At 47.2% G+C, this 25,116-nt stretch overlaps 2 protein-coding genes across 3 annotated transcripts in view; both read right to left on the reverse strand.

Annotated features, from left to right (window-relative positions):
* Positions 1–104: 104 nt before the first annotated feature.
* CDC42EP2 (CDC42 effector protein 2) lies at positions 105–17,131 on the reverse strand. The gene is made up of 3 exons (XM_075326155.1): positions 16,945–17,131; positions 3,301–3,384; positions 105–1,135 (listed from the first exon to the last, which is right to left on the reverse strand). Exon 3 carries the CDS (start codon positions 1,060–1,062, stop codon positions 520–522), a length of 543 nt encoding a protein of 180 aa, XP_075182270.1. The 5' UTR covers positions 1,063–1,135; positions 3,301–3,384; positions 16,945–17,131; the 3' UTR covers positions 105–519.
* A 3,074-nt stretch (positions 17,132–20,205) lies between these two features.
* POLA2 (DNA polymerase alpha 2, accessory subunit) overlaps positions 20,206–25,116 on the reverse strand; it is a 180,176-nt gene continuing 175,265 nt past the window's right edge. For both annotated transcript variants that reach the window (XM_075326171.1, XM_075326172.1), the window contains exon 19: positions 20,206–20,720. In XM_075326171.1, coding sequence (XP_075182286.1) covers positions 20,571–20,720 — 150 coding nt within the window. In that variant the 3' untranslated portion in view covers positions 20,206–20,570. The remainder of the gene's footprint in view (positions 20,721–25,116) is intronic.

Consider the following 25,116-nt stretch of genomic DNA (forward strand, 5'->3'; position numbering starts at 1 on the left):
CCAGCTGAGCATGATGCGGGCTCAGCTCCCGAGCCTGCACCATACAGATCTGAACGTCAGAGTTAATATACTAAGTGTAACGCAAAATAAACAGTGCACAATTTCGAAAATAACTTTCTGTATTACATCTTAAGAACCTTACAAACTTGGACACGAAAACGTTCCAAGGAGGAAAAAAAAATAAAGTGTCATTTATCGTTTCCTGGCAAGAAGGCACTAGAAGTCTTAATGAAAAGCACTTTTAAAAGAATTGGAGATGCTTTGGCTTTGTGGAGGCATTGCATCATTGCATAGCGTATGCACAAATACGATCCAGATTGTCCATTTCCAGTACAGGCCCCACAGTATCTGGCCGGTTTTCAATGATAAAAAGCATATGTCGATTATATGAAGTAATTCATAAGGCAGCATGAAATCATTTCTGGTCACTGCCTAAACAGTAAACTCCTAAAATCTTCGTAGTGTTTAAAATACAAGATGAACAGTTTTAAGAACTTTGGTCCCTTAGTCCCGAGACGTCTACTCCTTGTTCATTATTTGCAGCACATCATCCAAGATCGAAGGTCCCAAGTCCACATGAAGAGAAAGAAGAGACCCGGCGTGAGCAAGGAACTTTTCCTCCTTCACTTCAGGTGTAAAGCCATTATCTATCACTTGGAAGGGTTTGGATATTTCTTTCTCTGGGCTTTTACTCTTCTCATCCAGGTGAAGCCGCGGTGGCTTTGGTGGAGGGGCCTGAAGGAGCGACAGAGCTTGCGGCTCGCTTATCGTAGGGAGGGAGATGGCATTCTTTAAGACCGGCGATGGCAACTGTGAATGTGACAGAGGCGGCGTGGCATCGGGGGACGAACAGGTAGACGAGCAAGTGTTTTGTCGAGGGAGTAGGTGGAGTTTTCCCTGCAGGAAAGAAATGTCTCCAAAAACATCTCCTTCTCCGCTGCCGATGTGTATGGTGTGCCTGAAGTCTCCGAGCGGAGGGCTTATCATGTCGGGAGACAGGACGTCCCGCAGCTTTCCTTTGCGGGTTCCTCTCTTCAGGTAGATGGGAGCTTTCGCTGACATATTCACAGTGTCTCAGCCTTGGACGTTAAGAACTGAATTGATAGGAGTCCGCTTCGTATGAAACATCTAGTCTCTGATCCAAAAAAGAAGAAGAAACAATACAGTAAATGTTTCAAAAACTGCTTAGAATAAAAGTCCAATATACTGCGTATTAGATTAGCAACAGTGGAACCCGCCGATATCGGCCAACAGTGTTTGTGAGGGCCCCCTATGTTATAGGACATGGATAAGGATCTTGCACGTCTAATTTGCAATCCTTCTGACCTTGGTGAGATAATCCGCTGCAAGAGGAGTCGAATGGTGTTTCTGTCTAAGGCTATGTGCACATGCTGCATTTTTATGACGCTGCGTTTTTGGCCGCTAAAAACGCACAAAAACGCACCCGCGGCAAAAACCGCATGCATTTTTACCGCGATTTGGTGTGTTTTTGGCTGCGTTTTTTATCTCTGCGTTTTGCTGCGTTTTTCCAATGCATTGCATGGGGGGAAAACGCAGAAAAACGCAGGAAAGAATTGACAGGTCCATTTTTTTTTTTTAAGCTAAAAAACGCAGCTTAAAAAAAAAGTTGTGTGTGGACAGCAAAAATGAAAACTCATAGACTTTGTTGGGGAAGCAAAGTCATGCAGTTTTGAGGCCAAAAACGCACCCGAAAAATGCGCAAAAACGCACTGTGTGAACTTACCCTAAGGGGTACTTCTCACATAGCGAGATCGCTGCTGAGTCACGCTTTTTGTGACGCAGCAGTGACCTCATTAGCGATCTCGCTGTGTGTGACACTGAGCAGCGATCTGGCCCCTGCTGTGAGATCGCTGCTCGTTACACACAGTGCTGGTTCATTTTTTTGACGTTGCTCTCCCGCTGTGAAGCACATATCGCTGCGTGTGACAGCGAGAGAGCAACGATCTGAATGTGCAGGTAGCAGGGAGCTGGCTTCTGGCAGCCTTCGGCAAGCTGTAACCAAGGTAAATATCGGGTAACCAAGTGAAGCGCTTTGCTTAGTTACCCGATATTTACCTTGGTTACTAGCGTCCGCCGCTCTCAGGCTGCCAGTGCTGGCTCCCTGCACATATAGCCGGAGTACACATCAGGTAAATAAGCAAAGCGGTTTGCTTATTAACCCGATGTGTACTCTGGCTAGAAGTACAGAGAGCCAGCGCTAAGCGGTGTGTGCTGGTAACCAAGGTAAATATCGGGGAACCAAGCGAAGTGCTCTGCTTGGTTACCCGATATTTTCCTTAGTTACCAAGCGCATCGCCGCTTCCACACTCGCTGCTAGCTGGGGGCTGGTCACTGGTCGCTGGTGAGATCTGCCTGATTGACAGCTCACCAGCGACCATGTAGCGACGCACCAGCGATCCTGACCAGGTCAGATCGCTAGTGGGATCGCTGGAGCGTCGCTAAAGTGTGACGGTACCCTAACATTTGACGGAACCATCTTCTAGTCACAACCATCTGTTGTGTATGGGAGGGCTTTAGGATAAAGCCTCCCTATATACAATAATTTTCAAGTTATAAGACACACTTTTCCTCCCAAAAATTTGGGAGGAAAAGGAAGGGTGAGTCTTATAATCCGAATGTAACTTACCGGGGGAGGTGGAGAGGGGTCACAGGAGATGCTGCAGCCGCTGAGGCAGGAGCAATCCTGAAGATGTCGGCGGTGCGGGTTCAAATAATGGCGCCTGGAGTCGGTGCATGCGCAGATGGAGCTCTCAGCTCAAGATCTCATCTGCGCATGCGCCGACTCCGGCCCCTTAATCTCCCTGCAGGGGACTTAAGGAAAATGGCGTGTGCGCAGATGAGATCTGGGCTTGTCATTGAGCTGATACCTCCATCAGTGCATGCGCCGACTCCAGGTGCCATGTCTCTGAAGCCCGCACTGCCGACAGTTTCTGGATATTCCTCCTGCCTCACAGTGCCCATAGTGAGCATCTGGGACGAACACTGCAGCATCGCCCTTCTCCAGCACTGCCCCTGACTCCTGTGACCCCTGCTCCACCAACCCTGCCTCCCCCCCTTCCGGTAAGACACCACCGGATTATAATACGGACCCCATATTCCCCCTCACACCCCCCCCCCATTTTTGTTTTCTTTAAATTTGGGGTGCATCTTATAAAATGAAAAAGTACGAATGAATATATGAAATATGAATGAATGAAGTATGAAATATACATACATACAATATATCTAAAATAATAATACAATGTACATATTTATATAAACACAGTAAACATCACCTACTTTCGGCAAATGTTTGTTCCAATATCAGGGAGACTTTGCTCGTCCTCGTGGTTAAATCCCTTGGTCTTTATCAGTCTACCACACCTGAATCAAGGAGAAAGCGGAAGATTATAGCACAGAAAGCAGGAATGTGTCTGACATAATCCATAGAATACAGAGTATATAGCCCCTCATACTTGGAAGAAGTCCCATTCTAGAACGATATTCAATCAATCAAATCAATTAATCAATCAATGGCAATTTTCCACAAGTCCTGTATCACAAACAAAAGCTGGTTTGTCACAGACATTGGTAAAAATGGCTGCCAGGCGTGAAACAGAACAAATAGTAACAGCACGGATAGTAGCAGTGATCTCTATCACTAGTCCCATCTGTATGAATGTGTAGGGAAAGACACGCCAATATTGACGGGTTTGGACGACGGTCAAATATGTATTGGAGTGCAAACTGACTGGGGAGAGGTCGATTGCGCATATCAGATTCTGGACTATCGATCGCATTGTTCTACTAGAGATAAGCCACCGGACGTGTCTCATAGAGAACATAGGAGGGCTGAATGGGAATCAGCTGGGACAAACTATCATCGGAAGCATCATTCAGCCATCTAATGTGAATGGCCAGCTTTAGAGTTGGGTTAAATGTCCACTTCTTTTCACCTCCGAGTCCCCACAGACATTTGCCCTACCAAAATCATCAGGTTCAGATAATAAAAAAAAAAAAACAACTTAAAATCTTGTAATTTTCATATTGGTCACCAGTAGAGATGAACAAACCCGAGGACCGGTGTTCAGACCGAACACAGACGTTACAAAAAACCGCTGAAAAAACAGAGTTCGGGTGCTTTACATATGCAAACCACGCGAGCGAGCATGGCTGTGCCCCGGTACGCTCGGCCCAGCAGTGTTTGAACGGCTCGCACTAGGGGGTAACAAAAGCATGATTGGATGTAGTGTCCACTGTTATGCTTCAGGGACCGAGGTGGATCAAAAAATGCAGAATCCCAAAAAGGTAACAGAGTGGCTGGAACCTTAACGGACTGCAGACCTAATCCTGACACAACTAGAAGTAGCCGTGGGATGAGCCTATGATGACCTAGACGCCTCGACAAAGCCGGAGAACTAAATGATCTCACAGATAGAGATAAAAGAACGCTAATCTGCCTCGGAGTAGTCCCCAAGGATAGATAGATAGCCCCCCACATATAAAGGCTACGGTGATATAGAAAAACACAATACAAAGCCAGAAAAGACAGATTCAGCAAAGATGAGGACCAAACTATCTTTATAGGAAAGGATAGGAAGGAGCAACTGTCTGCAGCCGTAAAAACCCTAATATATACCAGCACTACTGATATAGAAAAATCCTGAGGTCACACAACCTCTCCCCCACTGTATCAGCACTCGGATATTACTGGGATCCAAAAACACTAATACAGATGAGGGACTGAATTAATACCAAGCATGGCAAACACAATACCTTACAGAATCATGGAGCTAAGTATACAGACACTCCCAGCAGGAAATGATCCCATTCCACCACGAACTCCACACAGACAAAATAGGAATCAAGCCTTAAGGCCGCTTTACACGCAACAACATTGCTAAAGAGATGTCGTCGGGGCCACGGAATTCGTGAGGCACATCCGGCTTCGTTCGCGATGTTGTTGCGTGTGACACGCAGGAGCGACCGTTAACGAGCGATAATACTCACCATATCGTTGCTCGTTGACACGCTGCTCTATTCCCAAAGATCGTTGCTACTGGAGGTACGATGCTGTTCGTCGTTCCTGCGGCAGCACACATCGCTATGTGTGACACCGCAGGAACGAGGAACCACATCATACCTGCGGCCGCATGCAATGAGGAAGGAAGTAGGTGGGCGGGATGTTTGTCCCGCTCATCTCCGCTCCTCCGCTTCTATTGGGCGGCCGCTTAGTGACATCGCTATGACGTCGAACAAACCGCCCCCTTAGAAAGGAGGCGGTTCGCCAGTCTCAGTGACGTCGCTAGGCAGGTAAGTAGTGACTGTTTCTAGCGATGTTGTGCGCCACGGGCAGCGATTTGCCCGTGCCGCACAACCAATGGGGGCGGGCACACACGCTAGCGATATTGGTAACGATATCGTAGCGTGTAAAGCGGCCTTTAGGATCAAAGCAGAGAAAGCAACAAGAAAGTGGAAAACAAAACAGCAGAACTACAAAGACCACTTATCTGAGAGGAGTTCTGGTAGTGAGCAGAGCTGGTTACAGAATGTCCTTAACACACAGGAGACATTGACCACCGGCAAGTAACAAGAGAAAGCTACTCAGTTAAATAGCCCAATCTGACTCTGATTGCCAGTCCTCCACAGGTGTGTAGCTTTCACTCCACACATCAACTGCATCACCAGCACTGACCACAAGAAGGAGCCCCAAACTGGAAAACGTATTCACAACAGTCCACCCCCTACATTTGTTTTTAAAAAGACTGAAAAAATGCTTTCACCCGCCCCCGGATGTGATCGGTTTATGGCTGGCTGCATGTGAGTGGAGAGCTGAACTGCCCAATTAGTGACTTCCAACGGGGTTCAGGTTAAGTCCGGGTCCCAAACCAAACTATATCTAACTAAACCAAACTATATATAACCGAACTTCCACGGGTCTGCTCATCTCTATTCATCAGGTCTTTACAAATGACTTTTCCATAGTCTCATTATCATTACAGACAGGATTCTAATAACAGATAACACCTCAATATATAAGTAAATAACACAAAATCCACCATTTATAAACAGGTGAAGTCACAGCTCACCTCTTCCCTTCACAATAACCATTTTCCAGATCACAGCAAGCCTAGAAATGATTTCTTTCGGCAGCCGGCCTACCTGGAAAACAACGGAGGCTTTTTTCACACACCTCACTTCAGACAACTTTTGCGGAGCCTTTGCCGCCCATATTTTGTAAAAATTCTTTTTAAAAAGCCGCCAAAAGAATGAACCTGCAATGTTTATGATTGCAGTGCATATGTTCATTCTTTTTAGCATTTGGTTCTGCATGTTTTCAGGTTCCAGATGGAATCCACCTTAAAAATACATTGTGTACACAGACCCTTATTAGTCAGAACCAGTCTATGTCCGTGCGGCTGCTGTAAAGCACCTTTCTAAATGCTGAAGGCAAACCCTTAATCATGTACAGAACATAAAATCCTGATGGGAGAGCCAAGTAAACAGTGTATGGCTTATATAAGGTCCATTTACACTGTACAAATATTGTGAGGGAATGTTCCTAGTAACACTTTGTTTCACAATTTGTAGCGTAAACAGAAAAAAACCCCTCATTCATCAGGTGAAAAGATCTTATGTACTGCACAAAAGATAGTCTCTCTCGACAGCTCATCGTCCTGGGTAAACAAGACTCGTGCTGCCGAGAGCAATGGCCGCCTATGTGCACCGAGCTGTCCACTACTGATCATTCATACAATGGCACATCAAATGCAAGTCAACCAACAACAAAAAAATGCTTATGGCTGCCAGAGAACCAGACTTTTGCCATATTTGGGGTTGTGGCATCCTGGCACGCAGAGTGGGCACCACAGCCCTGCTTCACTGTGAAAATGGCAGATCCTGCGCTTTGAACTTAACAAGCTCTGCTACATCCTTTACTAAGCAGTTATTAAATGGAAATGTCATCATATATACTTTTCACAGCAAAGGGGCCATAGAAGGATGTGGCATCCCACAACCAGTAAATTTGGACCAGAATTTTGCTAGAAAGTGGGGTCTTTTTATTTTGGTAAGCATTTTTTTTCTTTTTATTTTGGTAAGCAATTTTTTTTTTTAACAGAATCTTTCACAGGGGTTTTAGTACCAGCATTGTGTAGGGAGAGAAACCCTAATTCCAGCAATGTGTCAGTGGGCTACTCGCTGCAGTTTTGATAAAATCCCTGTTTTATGCCCTGCAGATCTCGGAATGTTGAGCTCTGTATAATCACCGATTGGCAGCATAGGAAGAAAATTGCCAACCAGTGTAGGGAATCTGGTTGGACTATATGACTGCAGCTTTACTAGTCAGCTAGTGATAATATCCTGATGATAAAACCCATGATTTTACCAAAACTACAGCAATCAGCCTAATAAGTGACACATTGCTGGAATTGGGGTCTCTGTCTCTACATTATGCTGCTCTCAGATAAGGTGGCCAAAACCTGGTGACAAATTTCGTTTAATGGGTGTTTAGCAAGATCAATCTGTGGCTGCCCATTGCCTTCTTAAATAATAATGTCAGCCACAGACAAGTGATAGGTGCTCTTTAAAGCTCACTTAACGGGGTTGTCCACTACTTTTACATGGCCAATCCTTAGAATAAGTCTAATTATCCACAAATTAATAATTATACATCATTATACCCAGATCATAGGTGACAAGTTTTGTTTAAAGGGGTTGTCCACTACTTTTACATTGATTGCTTATCCTTAGGATAGGTCATCAATGTCTGATCGGCCGGGGTCTGACATCAAGCACCCCCGCCAATCAGCTGTTTTCGGCACTGGGAAAGGCTCAGTTCCGGAGCTGCCCCATCAAATGATAGCGGCCACATTGAAATCAATAGGAGGTGGATGTGCAGTGACCAACTGCTATCAGAAGATGGAGCAGCTCCGGAACTGAGCATTTCAAGCCGCCTACTGAGAACATCGGATCGGTGGGGGTGTGGGGTGATGGACTCTGGCCGATCAGACATTGATGACCTAGCTTCAGGATAGGCCATCAATGTAAAAGTAGTGGACAACCCCTTTAAACAAAACATATCACCTATAATCCAGGAAAAATGATGTATGATCAGTGGAAGTCCATTGCTGGAACCTCCACTTATCCTGAGAACGGTGACCCTAAAGTTTCCTATGTGAATGTAGAGGTGGTCCTGCATCCATCTTTGGGACCCTCGTTCTAATAGGAGTATGATCTGGGTATAATGATATATGATTAGTGGAGGATTAGACTTATCCTAAAGCTGGTGTCACACACAGCGACAACGACGTCGCTGCTACGTCACCATTTTCTGTGACGTTGCAGCGACGTCCCGTCGCTGTGTGTGACATCCAGCAACGACCTGGCCCCTGCTGTGAGGTCGCCGGTCGTTGCTGAATGTCCTGCTTCATTTTTTGGTCGTCACTCTCCCGCTGTGACACACACATCGCTGTGTGTGACAGAGAGAGAGCGATGAAATGAAGCGAGCAGGGAGCAGGAGCCGGCGTCTGGCAGCTGCGGAAAGCTGTAACCACGGTAAACATCGGATAACCAAGGGAAGATCTTTCCCTGGTTACCCGATATTTACCTTCGTTACCAGCCTCCACCCTTGCTGCCAGTGCCGGCTCCTGCTCTGTGCACATGTGGCTGCAGTACACATCGGGTAATTAACCCGATGTATACTGTAGCAAGGAGAGCAAGGAGCCAGCGCTAAGCAGTGTGCGCAGCTCCCTGCTCTCTGCACTGTGACATGTAGCTGCAGCACACATCGGGTTAATTAACCCGATGTGTACTGTAGCTAGGAGAGCAAGGAGCCAGCGCTAAGCAGTGTGCGCGGCTCCCTGCTCTCTGCACATGTAGCGACGTTATGATCGCTGCTTCGGCTGCTGTGTTTGACAGCTAAGCAGCGATCATAACAGCGACTTACAAGGTCGCTGTTACGTCACAGAAAATGGTGACGTAACAGCGACGTCGTTGTCGCTGTCGCTTAGTGTGAACCCAGCTTAAGGGTAGGCCATCAGTGTAAAAGTAGTGGACAACCACTTTAAGTCAGCTTTAAAGAGCACCCGTCACTCATCTGTGGCTGCCATTATTATATAAGAAAGCAATGGTGAGAACTGTGACCCCAAAGTCTCCTATGTGACTGTAGCAGTGGTCATGCATCCATCTTTGGGACCCTCGTTCTCACGGGAGCCTGAGCCATCACACATTGTCTTCCTACCCTGTGCCTAGGTGATACATGCTGTGTATGGGACAGCACCTCTAAGCTGTTGCCTTAGGTTACACTGTAATTGTAGATTACAATACAATTAGATCTATGCATTAGTCACATTTCGCACGTTGCATTATACCCTGTGGCTAAATTTCACTTTACACCGTGCTATTTCCCAGTCCGTTTACAATGGAGGCACAGTGACAGCATTGCAACACAACACTGTTTTTCTGTTTCACGGGCGTTCTGCTGATTCAGGGGAGAGACGTGTTGGAGGGGGTCACTGATAGTCAGCCAAATATATGGAATTCTGGGAACAGCCTCTACAGCCGCGGCCCCAACACGCTTTATTCCAATGAGCTGGATTTTCAACTTGGCAGCAGTTTGTGAAAAAACATCTTACCACGAAAAACTACTCATATTAGGTAAAAAATATGCAGGCTCATAATAATGCTGACTCCATAGAATAGGGTATAAATTACACCGCGGGGGTCCCAGGGATCGGACCCTCTCCAATCATGTGGACATTTAAAAAAGGCTTAGATTTCAACTCCTTAAAATAAAGACAATACCCATCACTTAGCAGATGATTTCCTGGCTGGTAGTGATGTAGCAGGATCCATCAATCACTTGCCTGCTGCAGCCAATCATTGGCATCAGCAGTTAACATGTCAGGACTGTGACCACTATGGTAATTGGCAACAACAGTTAGGTGACTAAAGGAACCACCACGTAAAAGCCAAAATTGTTATTTCACGACCGATAGTCACAATCGACTCAAGCGGTTATGACTTGGTAGCAACAGTACTACATGCCAGCCATTGAAATGAATGGTGACCATGTGTGGTGATATGGGTGGGCTTGACTTGTAGCAACAGTACCACATGCCAGGTATTGAACTGAATGGTGACCATGTGTGGTAAAAGGGTGGGCTTGACTTGTAGCAACAGTACCACATGCCAGCCATTGAAATGAATGGTGACCATGTGTGGTGACTTTGGTGGGCTTGACTGGCAGCAACAGTACTACATGCCAGCCATTGAAATGAATGGTGACATGGGTGGGCTTGGGCCACTAGAGCAATGGCCCACACTTTGGTAGCTCCAAGACATCCATTCCCATAGCAGAGCAGATGAAAAGGGGTTGCCATCATGAGATAATCCCTTTAATGAAGCCTTCAATGATCCAAAAGATCATCTTCTGGCTTCGCGTTTGACTACAATACTGCAGAGCATAGGACTGGCTGCTGGTCTGGTCAGTGGTGGGCACAGACAGAAGACCCCTGTGCAAGAACAGTATATGGGCCCCTCTTTGTGTGTGTGACAAAAGCTGCTTATTACTATGGAAGTGGATGTGGGCCCCCCTTACCTCTTGGGCCCCTGAGAAATAGTACTACATGCCAGCCATTGCAATGAATAGTGACATGGGAGGGCGCAGGCTAGTAGAGCAATGGTCTACGCTTTGGTAGCTCAAAGATATCCATTACCATACCAGATGGAAAGGGGTTACCATCATCAGATAACCCCATTAATGAAGCCTTCAATGATCCAGTAGATCATCATCCAGCCTCACGTATAACTGGTCTAGTCAGTGGGGGCACAGACAGAAGACCCTTGTGCAAGAACAGTATATGGGTCCCTCCTTGTGTCTGTGACAAAAGCTGCTTATTGTTTTAAAGATGGACGTGGGCCCCCGATCAATAGTACTATATGCCAGCCATTGAAATGAATGGTGACATAGGTGGCCTTGGGCTAGTAGAGCAATTGTCTACACTTTGGTAGCTCCAGGACATCCATTACCATACCAGATGGAAAGGGGTTGTCATCATGAGATAACCCCTTTAATGAAGCCTCCAATGATCCAGGAGATCATACTCTAGTCTCACGTGTGACTACACATACAATACTGCAGATCAAAGCTGGCTGCTGATCTGGTCAGTAGGGGGCACAGACAGAAGACCCCTGTGCAATAAGCATTTAATGATCCAGTAGATCATCTTCAAGCCTCACGTATGACTACAATATTGCAGTTGCAGAACAAAGCTGGCGGCTTGGCTGTTGGTGGGTAAAGACAGAAGACCCCTGTGCAAGAAGCTTTCCATGATCCAGTAGACCATCTTCTAGCCTTGAATATGACTACAATACTATAGAGCATAGGGCTGCCTGCTGGTTTGGTCAGTGGGGGGCACAGAAAGAAGACCCCTATGCAAGAACAGTATATGGGCCCCTCTTATGCTTTGCTTTGGAGGTGGATGTGCCCCCCCTTAACTCTTGGGCCCCCGGGGGGCTGCATTATGTCCATCCTTGGGTCTAGTTAATAATAATGGAATCTAGATATCACTGGAAGTATAAACTAAACCAAATGTGAAGCTGAACGCTACAGCAAACCACAGGCTTCCTGCCGAGATACGGAGGCCTGTCATTCACCGTCTCATACTGCTCACAGGGGGGTGAGGTTGATTACAATCAGGAGGGCTCATTAATTTGCACACAATTGGGGGGTGACTGCACCCCCCTCTCACATAAAAGATATGGAAGCAGCAAAGTTGTCCCATTCCTGATCCACACACTGCAAAGGGAAATCAGCAGCTGAGATTGACCCAAGGTGCGGAGCAGATAGGAGACGCTTGAGAATTCAATGGGAGATTTATACAGCTATTCATTGTGTGCAAAGGGTTGAAAAGTGACACTGTTTATAGGGGCTGGTATGAGAGGAATGACAGAACAAGGGTGATCCTGTTAAGTTGCATTTCATGCAGCCTCACGCCCTCGATCTAGAAATGGCCGAGAAGAGGAAATTCTTTATCTGATCATGGATTTCGTGCTTTTATAGTCAAGTGTTTCCCGGTAGAGATCAGTGGCGCACAGACAATGCTGCTCGGGTGGAGTGTGGTCCATGATTTGGTGCTCAGCATCCTCCCCATGACGGGCCATCTTCTATTGAAGGTAATTGAGGTGTTTACCCTATGCTGTCATTATCTGATGTATCACAGTCATTTCCTCAGTGGTGGTTATTATAAGCCGAAGAGTTCAAAAGCATCTAATGATAATTACAAGACCTACATCAAAACCTTGTGTAAGTCAATTGCCCAAGATTAGCCCAACCATGGTGCGTATGTGAGGTGTTCAAGGAGTTATAATTAGTGATGGATGTGCTGCACACTTCCGCAAATTAATGATGACTGGTGATGAGCGGGCACTACCATGGTCAGGTGCTCGTAATAAAGAGCGGGTACTACCATGCTCGGGAGCTCTGTACAAGTAATGATGAACGGGCACTACCCTTCTCAGTACTCATAATGACAAGCGAGCACTGCCATGCTCGGTACTCGTAATGACAAGCGAGCACTACCATGCTTGGTACTCGTAATGACAAGCGAGAACTACAATACTAGGGTGCTTGGTACTCTTAATGATGAGTGAGCACTACCATGCTCAGGTTTTCGGTATTCGTAATGGCAAGCGAGCACTACCATGCTTGGGTGCTCTGTTCTCGTTAAGAGCAGTCGGACACATGGATGGGCGCAACTCAAGCGCCCAAGTATAACAGAAGTCAATGGGGAACTCAAGTATTTTTCCGGAAAAATGCTTGAGTCCTCTATTGACTTCCATTATACTTGGGTGACTTGAATCACACATCCTATTTCTGGAAAAATGCTCAAGTCCCCCATTGACTTCTGTTATACTTGGTTACTCAAGTCCATGTGAGCATTAACTTCTGGTTATGAGTACCGAGCACCATGGTAGTGTTCACTCATCACTACTCATTAATGCTAACCTCTACATCAACATAGGAGATTAGACCCGTCATGGACCCCAAGAGTCCATGTCTGACCACCGACTCGCCCAAATTCTGCTTAGACTGGTGACTCACCAGTACATGACTGGACAGCCAACAAACGAAGCGCCACAAGCTGGACTCTACCGGCTTAGACAGAAGAACTACACTCTACTTGGCCATCAAGAGCTACGACAGTGACAATCCAGCCCAATCATTCAGTAACTTGAATATATTTGGGCCGATACTTCACAAGTAGAGGAGGAACACTTAACTCGGTACGCATACTGATCACAAGGGTCATCTATAGTTTTTACAAAACCATAGAATCCCTTCCTAGTTATACGGGCAGAGAGGAGGTGGATCCTGCCGGTACGGAGGGGTCACATTCTGTTACACGCAGCTTCTGAAGGGTCAAGTGGATTCAGGGTATGTGCCCACGATCAGGGCTCATTCTGTCCTGGACGCAGCGGGTCCTGACCTGTGGAGCCACGAGTCTCCTCTGCTGGAGACCGCAGCTGCTTGTACCCACGATCAGGGTTCAGTGCACTGCAGTCTCTCGCTTGTGTTCTCCCTACGGAGGGCGCATGCAAATCCGCCGCAAACAATTGACATGCTGCGGTCTGGAAAGACGCACCACAGGTCAGTGTTTGCTGCAGAAAAAACAAGCACAGTTGAAATCCCATCTACTGTGCCTGTACTGTACAACGCAGTGTTTTGGATGCAGCTGAAGCACACTGCGTCCAAAATGCTGTGAACCCTGATCGTGGGCACGTAGGTAAGGCTGCTTTACACACAACGATATCGCTAGCGATCTCGTTAGCAATGTGACACACCAGATCGCAGATACAATTTGCAGAGATCGCACATAGGTCGTTTTTGTAGCGCCTGTCATAAAACGACCTGTGTGCGATCTCGGCAAATCATATCTACGATCTGGTCTGTCACATCGCTAACGATATCGTTGTGTGTAAAGCAGCCTTTAGTGTTTGTGAGAATGGAACAAGTAAAGGAATTGGCGAGGTTTTCCTAAAACAACCATTAGGCCATGTGCACGCAGAGATTTATGTAGACTTTTCAGAACAGAAAATCCATGTTTTGAGGAGGATTTTTGGAATTTCCACTCAAAAACCTAAAAAAAAAAAATATGGTTTATATATATATATATATATTTTTATATATATATATAAAAATATATAAAAAAATATTATATATATATATTATATATATATATATATATATATATATATATATATATATATATATATATATATATATATATATATATATATATATATATATATATATATATATATATATATATATATATATATATATATATATATATATATATATATATATATAACCAAAAGCCTATTTTAGCCATACTCACCTAATCAATCCCCGCCAAAGATAATGTGACTTCTTGCAATTTATTTTTCAACCTTTGACCAAATCATACATCTTATATACAAATATCACCCCCAAGTAATGGATGGATGGAACGTCACTAGGGAATGAATAGGTGAGATATGGGTATGACATTCCCTACTTTGCTTGACCATTTATCTAACATGTGTGGGCACTACATCCACTGTCATATTGGACAGGGCCGTGAACAGTTTTTGTGGCCCATTCTGCCCAGGCTTCCATTTGCTAAATCAGCTGTATGTAAACTGTGGACGTCCGCACTGCCTATATGTAGCGGGCTCAGAGGATGTGCCCGTTCCATATACCCAAGTCTATCTGCTGCAATCATAGCTTGCTCCGATTGCAGCAATTTAACCCCTTCAATGATCACAGAGGTTGGAAATGAGAGATGGTCTCACGTGACTGCAAAATGCTAAATACAAGGCCATGGCAGCCGATCAGTGGCTACTACAGGTCTGCGTCCGCCTCTTCCGTCTTTGTGTGCCAGATTGGAGGAGAATGTACAATGAAATGAACTATTCCAGAGATCTTGTACCAGCGATCATAGGTGAAAGTCCAATTAAAAAAAAAAAAAAAAGCCTCACCATTTGGTTCGGTCACATGTGGAATTATCAGAGCTAATATATTTATCACATGAAGGCCGAAATGAAAAGAAAAATAAAATAAAAAAAATAAATAAGTCTGAACATAGCAGAATTGTTTTTTCGTTAATTTCAACTCCCAAAAAATGAGGGGGGGGAGGAAACCCCCACAAAAACCAGTTGTATGGAAATAAAGTTGTTTGACTCCAAAAATGCAAATGATACAAACTACCATTTCATACAGCAAAATAATACCCTCATAAAACTATTATCACAATAACAACAAAAATAATGATTAAGATGATGGTAAAAATAAAAATTTGAAAATATATATATCTATCGATTGATATATATGTACACACATGTCTCTACTATATATAGTAGACTATATGGGCACAGCCCCTCTACCCCCACCCCCATACCGTGCCATATATGTCTAGGTCTCTACCTCATATGTATGGGGGTCTCAACTACATGTGGAGGACTCTACTACATATATAGTCCGTACCCTATATATGGGGTGTCTTCCTCATATGTACAGGTGTCTGTCCTATATGTAGAGGTCTCTCCACCAAATATATACAGGGTCTCTACTATATATAGGTCTCTCCCGCATATATATGGGGGTCTCTGACCTATATGTGGAGGCCTCTACCCTATATATTGGCACTGCCCCCTACACCCATACTGTGCCATACATGTGTAGGTCTCTAAACTACATGTGGGGTTCTCTACTATCTATAGTCCCTACCCTATATGTGGGGGTCTCTATTAGATATAGTCCCTACCCTATATAGAGTCTCTTCCTCTCCTCATATACGGGGGTCTCTGACCTATATGCGGAGGTCTCTCCACCAAATATATATGGGGTCTCTACTATCTATAGTCCCTACCCTATATATGGGGGGGGCTCTATTAGATATAGTCCCTACCCTACATAGGGTCTCTTCCTCATATATACAGGGATCTCTGACCTATATGTGGAGGTCTATACCCTATATATTGGCACTGCCCCCTACACCCATACTGTGCCATATATGTGTAGGTCTCTAAACTACATGTGGGGTTCTCTACTATCTATAGTCCCTACCCTATATGTGGGGGTCTCTATTAGATATAGTCCCTACCCTATATAGAGTCTCTTCCTCATATATGGGGGTCTCTGACCTATATGCGGAGGTCTCTCCACCAAATATATATGGGGTCTCTACTATCTATAGTCCCTACCCTATATATGGGGGGGCTATATTGGGTATAGTCCCTACCCTACATAGGGTCTCTTCCTCATATATACAGGGATCTCTGACCTATATGTGGAGGTCTATACCCTATATATTGGCACTGCCCCCTACACCCATACTGTGCCATATATGTGTAGGTCTCTAAACTATATGTGGGGGTCTCTACTATCTACAGTCCCTACCCTAGATATGGGGGTCTCTATTGGATATAGTCCCTACCCTATATATAGGGTCTCTTCCTCATATATACGGGGGTCTATGACCTATATGTGGAGGTCTCTATCCTATACATGGGCACTGCCTCCCTTCACCCATACTGTGCCATATATGTGTAGGTCTCTACTATCTACAGTCCCTACCCTATATACGGTCTCTTCCTCATTTGTACAGGGGTCTGACCTATATGTGGAGGTCTCTACACTATATGGGCACTGCCAGGTCAAAGTACAGGATGCCCCCACCCTCCATACTGTGCCACACAGGACCTCTCCAGTCGCAGCCTCCCCCAGCCATGGCCCCTGTACCCGCCTGCCCTGAGGACACACAGAATGGCAGAAGTCCCAGAAGTGTTGTCCCTCTGCGCACAGGTACCGCACGCACCAGGTGAGCCCTGCCCGGGCACTATCCTCTCGGCATGTCCGCTCGGGGCGCGGCGCTGGCTGTCTGCCTCGTTCACACTGACCTGTGCTGGCCGTACGCAGTTTTGGTGCTGTCCTCCAGGTCTGGTCCCGGACAGTTGCGGACGTGGTTGGGCGTGGTCAGGGCTTCCGGCTATCAGTCGCCAAGTAACCGCTTCAGCGAAGCTCTACTAGTGACACTGATCCCTCTGCCGCCCGCAGCTCCGACTCCGGAGACTCTGAGGAGAGGGAGTGAGGCACCAGCGAAAAGACCCGCCCAGGGGAGGAGGCAGCCAATCACCGTACTGCCAGCGCCCAGTGGGCGGTGCAGGGTGAGACTGAGTAGTAGGAGAACCAATCAGGTATTTTTTTTTTTTTTTTTAAAGCAATACACTTTATTTATACCAGACAAACTAACAAACCAGACAGCAAGAACTTGTGAAGCTATTAGAGCACTGTTCATACTGCCCCGATAGTGGCTGCAACAAACTGCGTTACTATATGTTAATCTGCCTCAAAAGTATGGCAGGTCAGTGATTAGATGTCACAATATAATCTACATACAATATGAAATAGGTCATAGCCCTGATGAGGCTGGTGTACTTACTGTGTAAGGGAAGTCAAAATGGCTGTGCGATCCTAATATTAAAGATATGCTGTAGCTAGATTAAACTCCAAAAACTTATTCCCAAGATTGTAAGTTATTTTCCATCCATGGGAGAGTGGATAACTTGCCGATTGCTGGGGTCCGACCACCAAGACCCTCTCATGATGCCGAGAGCAAGGTCTCTGGAACCCAGGAATTAGGCACTGAGCCATCACCACCACCCCACCGACAAAAGCAGATGTCACTTCATCCATTCTCTATGGGACGTGCCAAAGAAAGAAGAGCACAGACCCCCGCTATTCATAGCAGTCCCATAGCGAATGGATGGAGAAGAGGCCAGGAAAGTGAACCCCTGCTCCATTCAAAACGAGACTGGAGAGACTGATTCCTCAGCTCCAGAGCCCTACGCTCAAGATTGTGGGGTCCCAGAGGTTGACCCCCAAAAATCAGTAGGTTATCCTCTACTCAAAAGTAAAAAGTATAACTTACTATCAGGAGAATAACCCCTGAATATCAAGTGAGAACATGTCCCAAAATAAGATTATACAGCCTCTCCGACATGGATTCTCAAAGTCCATACATCAGCCTCATCAGGTCTAAAATCAATTCAATGATGTGTGCAATTGTACTGTAAAGTCTGATGACAGATCCAATGTAACTCAGATACAAAAGGGGTTTTATTGTTGGATTGCTCCATCATTCACATGATATTCTCCCCTGGGAAAAAAAAAAAATAAAAAAAAAATAGTCCTATTATATCAGGTCCAAGGCCCTATACACACCATCATATACGGAGTCTAAAGCCCTGTACAGTGTCATATATGGAGTCCAAGGCACTATACACAGTCATATATGGGTTCTAAGGCTCTATACACATTCATATATAGGGTCCAAGGCCCTATATATCGTCCTATATGAGGTCCAAGGCCCTATACACCGTCATTTACAGGGTCCAATGCCCTTTACACCATCATATACGGGGTCCAAGGCCCTATACACAGTCATATCTGGTACAAGACCATATACCGTGACTTATTGGGTCCAAGGCCCTATACACAGTCATATACTGGGTCCAAGGCCCTATACACCGTCATATATCGGGTACAAGGCCCGATACACAGTGACTTATTGGGTTCAAGGCCCTATACGCTGTCATATATCGGGTACAAGGAATTATACGCCGTCATATACAGAGTCCAAGGCCCTATACACCGTCATATCGGGTACAAGGCCCTATACATCGTCATATCGGGTACAAGGCCCTATACATCGTCATATCGGGTACAAGGCCCTATACATCGTCATATCGGGTACAAGGCCCTATACACCGTCATATCGGGTACAAGGCTCTATGCACAGTCATATATCGGGTACAAGGCCCTATACATCGTCATATCGGGTACAAGGCCCTATACACCGTCATATCGGGTACAAGGCTCTATGCACAGTCATATATCGGGTACAAGGCTCTATACGCCGTCATATCGGGTACAAGGCTCTATGCACAGTCATATATCGGGTACAAGGCTCTATACGCCGTCATATCGGGTACAAGGCCCTATACACAGTCATATCGGGTACAAGGCTCTATGCACAGTTATATATCGGGTACAAGGCCCTATACGCCGTCATATCGGGTACAAGGCCCTATACACCGTCATATATCGGGTACAAGGAATTATACGCCGTCATATCGGGTACAAGACCCTATACACCGTCATATATCGGGTACAAGGCCCTATACACCGTCATATATCGGGTACAAGGCTCTATGCACAGTCATATCGGGTACAAGGCCCTATACACCGTCATATCGGGTACAAGGCCCTATACACCGTCATATATCGGGTACAAGGAATTATACGCCGTCATATATCGGGTACAAGGAATTATACGCCGTCATATCGGGTACAAGGCCCTATACGCCGTCATATATCGGGTACAAGGCCCTATACGCCGTCATATATCGGGTACAAGGCTCAATGCACAGTCATATATCGGGTACAAGGCTCTATACGCCGTCATATCGGGTACAAGGAATTATACGCAGTCATATATTGGGTACAAGGCCCTATACGCCGTCATATATCGGGTACAAGGCTCTATGCACAGTCATATATCGGGTACAAGGCCCTATACACCGTCATATCGGGTACAAGGCCCTATACGCCGTCATATATCGGGTACAAGGCCCTATACACAGTCATATATCGGGTACAAGGAATTATACGCCGTCATATATCGGGTACAAGGAATTATACGCCGTCATATACAGGGTCCAAGGCACGGTCTATAAAGTTCGGCAGACATGATCACCCATCTCGTGGATAAACGTCTAGATCGATCGGGGTCTAAACGTCAGGACCTCCTCTGATGCCCAGTATGGGGCACTTTTTAGGACTTTTATAGGTTGGAGTGGCAGCGCACATGCTCAGTTGCACCCCATTCATTCTCTTTGGGGTTCATGCTCCGCACTCGTCTTTCTCAGTCAGTCCCATCGAGGATGAGTGGTTGAGCCTGTGCATCGCCGATCCATTCTGATGGGGAGAAAAGTACCCAGTTCCGGCCATAACTGGGGGGGCTGGCAGTGTGACCCCTGACAATTTAGAAGTTATCTAGAGATGTGATAAAACTCACAAGTGTCCCGGATGGATAGAGTGAAGCGATGGCCTGATGCCCTATACAAAACAAGCGCTAGGACCACTTTTCATTGGAAAATTTTAATAAGACACCCCCACAATATAGGAGATTTATCAAAAGAAACGCAAAAAGGAAGAACAAAGAAATGATCAGACTCCGTGTGCAAGGGCAGCAAGGAAAATGGCCGCTGGTCTGACATCTCCACCGCTGTGTATGGGAAGCATCAGCCATCATCTGCGGTCCACTGCCGCCCATCACAGGGAGACACTGGGCAGATGGTCTCATTTCTGTCCCTATGAAGAGGAGGTCCCCTGGTCCGGTGTGACGGGCGGCAGACACAGCCTCACACTTCGGGGCTTCTCTTTAGTCGGTCCTCATTTTATTCCTGATGTTGTTTGTCCGGCTCAGTCCAAGTCTAAATATCCTTAAAAAATGTATTGGACATTAAATTTTGACAACTTGAGCAGATATGCAGGGCGATCTCCGTTCCTCTGTGCTGGGCGTCTCCCTCTTGACTAAAAAGCGGGCGTAGGTTCCTCCTACCATCCCTTTCGTTAGTCGGCCTGGGTTTATGCAGATGCAGCCAGAGATATCCTATAGGGGGGAAGGATTAAGGAAAATATCAGATAAAAATGATATAAAATATAGTAGAGAGTCTACATACAACATTGGTTGGGTTTTTGCCTAGAACAAGCCACATTCTACAACTGGAATTTTTTTTCTGGCTTCTAAGCAGGACCTCGAAAAATCCCTAAAAAGTGGGATGGGACCCCCAGCGATGGGACAATTATTACTTATCCTGTGGAATAATAGACCAAAGTGATGTCGCCCAAAACCAGGCAACTCAGCCCCATTTTCTGGCAAGTGGCAGTGACGTGCAGTCGGCCGCTCTTGGTCAGACAGCGACAGCCGATGACATTTTTCCCCTCTTCCAGAGGATAATTATGGACCAGAACCATCCACAATTGAAAACTATCTGTCCTGACTTAGGAAGCTTAGTTTAGGCTCAGCTCACACTTGTACACTGCTCTACCTCATGGTTTCCATCACAATCCATGAAAAACGTATTCCAAGGAGAACCCCAATGAAGCCATTCACTTGAATAGAGCTGGCGGAGTCAGTGTGGACATAGAATGGCCTCCTCCGTCCTGGTAGTTAACTACATTTTTTGTGCATGTTGGTGCCTCAGTGGTTGGCACTGCACGCCGCCTCAGTGGTTGGCACTGCACGCCGCCTCAGTGGTTGGCACTGCACGCCGCCTCAGTGGTTGGCACTGCACGCCGCCTCCGTGGTTGGCACTGCACGCCGCCTCCGTGGTTGGCACTGCACGCCGCCTCCGTGGTTGGCACTGCACGCCGCCTCCGTGGTTGGCACTGCACGCCGCCTCCGTGGTTGGCACTGCACGCCGCCTCCGTGGTTGGCACTGCACGCCGCCTCCGTGGTTGGCACTGCACGCCGCCTCCGTGGTTGGCACTGTTGCTTTGCAGCGCTGGGGTCCTGGGTGCAAATCCCTGCAAGGAGTCTATGGGTACCGTCACACTTTAGCGACGCTACAGCGATCCCACCAGCGATCTAACCTGGTCAGGATCGCTGGTGAGTCACTACATGGTTGCTGGTGAGCTGTCAATCAGGCAGATATCACCAGAGACCAGCCCACAGCGACGCGTGGAAGCGATGCTGCGCTGACTAAGGTAAATATCGGGTAACCAAGCGCGTGGTTACCCGATATTTACCTTGGTTACCAGCGCACACCGCTTAGTGCTGGCTCCCTGCACTCGTAGCCAGAGTACACATCGGGTTAATAAGCAAACCGCTTTGCTTATTTACCCAATGTGTACTCTGGCTACGTGTGCAGGGAGCAGGGAGCCAGCACTGGCAGCCTGAGAGCGGCGGACGCTACTAACCAAGGTAAATATTGGGTAACCAAGCAAAGCACTTCGCTTGCTTACCCGATATTTACCTTGGTTACAGCTTACCGCAGGTTGCCAGAAGCTGCCTCCCTGCACATTCAGATCGTTGCGCTCTCACTGTCAAACACAGCGATGTGTGCTTCACAGCGGGAGAGCAACGACCAAAAAAAATGAACCAGCACTGTGTGTAACGAGCAGCGATCTCACAGCAGGGGCCAGATCACTGCTTAGTGTCACACACAGCGAGATCGCTAATGAGGTCACTGCTGCGTCACAAAAACCGTGACTCAGCAGTGATCTCGCTAGCGATCTCGCTATGTGAGAAGTATCCCTATGTTCTCCCAGTGTTTCCTCCAGGTTTTCTGGTTTCCTCTTACACTCCAAAGACATACAGATAGGGACTTCTGATTGTGAGCCCCGATGGGGACAGTGTTATTGATGTACATAAAAGCGTTGTGGAATATGTTGGCACTATATAAAAAAGAGAATTTTGTTTACTTACCGTAAATTCTTTTTCTTGTAGTTCCGACATGGGAGACCCAAACCATGGGTGTATAGCTAGCGCCTCCGGAGGACACACAAAGTACTACACTCAAACGTGTAGCTCCTCCCTTCGGGCTATATACACTCCCTGGATGACAATCTACCCAGTTCAGTGCAAAAGCTGAAGGAGGACATCCACCCATAAGTAGAGATAGAGTAAAACTCGGCAAGACCAGAACTCTGTCTACTAACAACAGCCGGTGAAACACACGGAACAAAAAATTGCCAACAGGCAACAGGGAGGGTGCTGGGTCTCCCATGTCGGAACTACAAGAAAAAGAATTTACGGTAAGTAAACAAAATTCTCTTTTTCTTTATCGTTCCTTCCATGGGAGACCCAAACCATGGGACGTTCCAAAGCAGTCCATGGGTGGGAAATAAACCAAACTGAGAAGTAGGCAAAACCTAACTTCACAAATGGGCGACAGCCGCCTGAAGGATGCGTCTGCCCAAGCTCGCATCTGCCGAAGCATGAGCATGCACTTGGTAGTGCTTTGAAAAAGTGTGCAGACTGGACCAAGTGGCAGCCTGACAAACCTGCTGAGCCGTAGCCTGGTGCCTGAAAGCCCAGGAGGCACCAACAGCTCTGGTCGAGTGCGCCTTAATCCCCGGCAGGGGAGGCACCTGAGAACACTGGTAGGCATCGGCGATAGCCGACCTAATCCAACGAGCTAGGGTCGGTTTAGAAGCAGAGAGACCCTTGCGCTGACCCGTGGTTAGCACAAAAAGTGAGGTGCACCGCCGAAAAACGGCGGTGCGTGATACATAGATTCGGAGCGCTCGCACCAAATCCAAGGTGTGCAACGCCTTCTCAAAGCGATGCACAGGGGCCGGACAAAGAGAGGGCAATGAAATGTCCTGGTTAAGGTGGAAAGAAGACACCACCTTAGGGAGAAAGTCCGGAGTCGGACGAAGAACCACCTTGTCTTGGTGAAACACCAAAAAGGGGGATTCCGAAGAGAGCGCAGCCAAATCAGAAACTCTCCTGAGAGAAGTTATGGCTACTAGAAAAACAACTTTCTGTGAAAGTCTAGACAAAGGAACCTCCCTGAGAGGCTCAAAAGGGGGTTTCTGTAAGGCCGTGAGGACCAGATTAAGGTCCCAGGGATCCAAGGGCCGCCGGTAAGGAGGAATGATGTGAGATGCGCCCTGCATGAAGGTGCGCACCTGAGCCAGTCGGGCGATACGCCGCTGGAACAATACCGACAAAGCCGACACCTGTCCCTTGAGGGAATTGAGGGACAGACCTAGGTGTAGACATGACTGTAGAAAAGACAGGATGGTCGGCAAGGAGAACGGCCAAGGAGCATGGTCGGAAGAGTGACACCAGGACAGGAAAATCCTCCAAGTCCTGTGGTAAATCTTGGCCGAGGAAGACTTCCGAGCCTGAGTCATGGTGGAGTTGACCTCAGAGGGAATGCCTGAAGCCGTCAGGATCCAGGACTCAAGAGCCACGCCGTCAATCTGAGGGCCACAGAATTCTGGCGGAAGAACGGACCTTGAGAGAGAAGGTCTGAGCGGTCCGGGAGATGCCACGGCACCTCTACGGACAGGCGGAGCAGGTCTGGGTACCAAGCTCGCCTGGGCCAGTCCGGAGCAATGAGTATGACTCGACGGCCCTCCGTTCTGATCTTGCGCAGAACCCTGGGCAAGAGCGCTAGAGGGGGAAACACATAGGCCAGACGGAACCGAGACCAATCGTGAACCAGTGCGTCTGCTGCGAAGGCTTGAGGATCGTGGGAGCGATCCACGTAAACCGGAACCTTGTTGTTGTGCCGGGATGCCATTAGATCCACTTCCGGAGTGCCCCACTTGCGGCAGATCGATCTGAACACTGACGGATGCAGGGCCCACTCGCCGCTGTCCACGGTTTGACGGCTGAGATAATCGGCCTCCCAGTTTTCCACGCCTGGGATGTGGACTGCAGATATGGTGGACTTGGAGTCCTCCGTCCACTGGAGGATTCGTTGAACCTCCAACATCGCCAGACGGCTGTGAGTTCCGCCCTGGTGATTGATGTAGGCAACCGCTGTCGCGTTGTCCGACTGAACCCGAATGTGCTTGCCCGCCAACAGGTGGTGAAAGTCTAGGAGAGCTAGAAACACAGCTCTGATCTCCAGCACATTGATCGAGAGGGCTGATTCGGACGGAGTCCAAGTGCCCTGTGCTCGGTGATGGAGAAATACTGCTCCCCAACCGGAGAGGCTGGCATCCGTGGTGAGGATCACCCAGGACGGAGTCAGGAAGGAGCGTCCCTGTGACAGAGAGAGGGGCTGACGCCACCACTGAAGGGAGCTCCTGGCCTGTGATGACAGAGCCACCAGCCTGTCCAAAGAAGAGATCCGCTTGTCCCAACAGCGGAGAATGTCCAGCTGCAAGGGACGCAGATGGAACTGGGCAAAGGGAACCGCTTCCATTGACGCCACCATCTGACCCAGCACCTGCATGAGGTGTCTGATGGAATGACGGCGGTGCCGCAGCAGAGAGCGCACCGCCAGACGAAGGGATTGCTGTTTGACTAGGGGCAACTTGACAAG

Source organism: Anomaloglossus baeobatrachus, chromosome 10 (genome assembly GCF_048569485.1).
Source record: "Anomaloglossus baeobatrachus isolate aAnoBae1 chromosome 10, aAnoBae1.hap1, whole genome shotgun sequence".
NCBI classification, from domain to species: Eukaryota; Metazoa; Chordata; class Amphibia; order Anura; family Aromobatidae; genus Anomaloglossus; species Anomaloglossus baeobatrachus.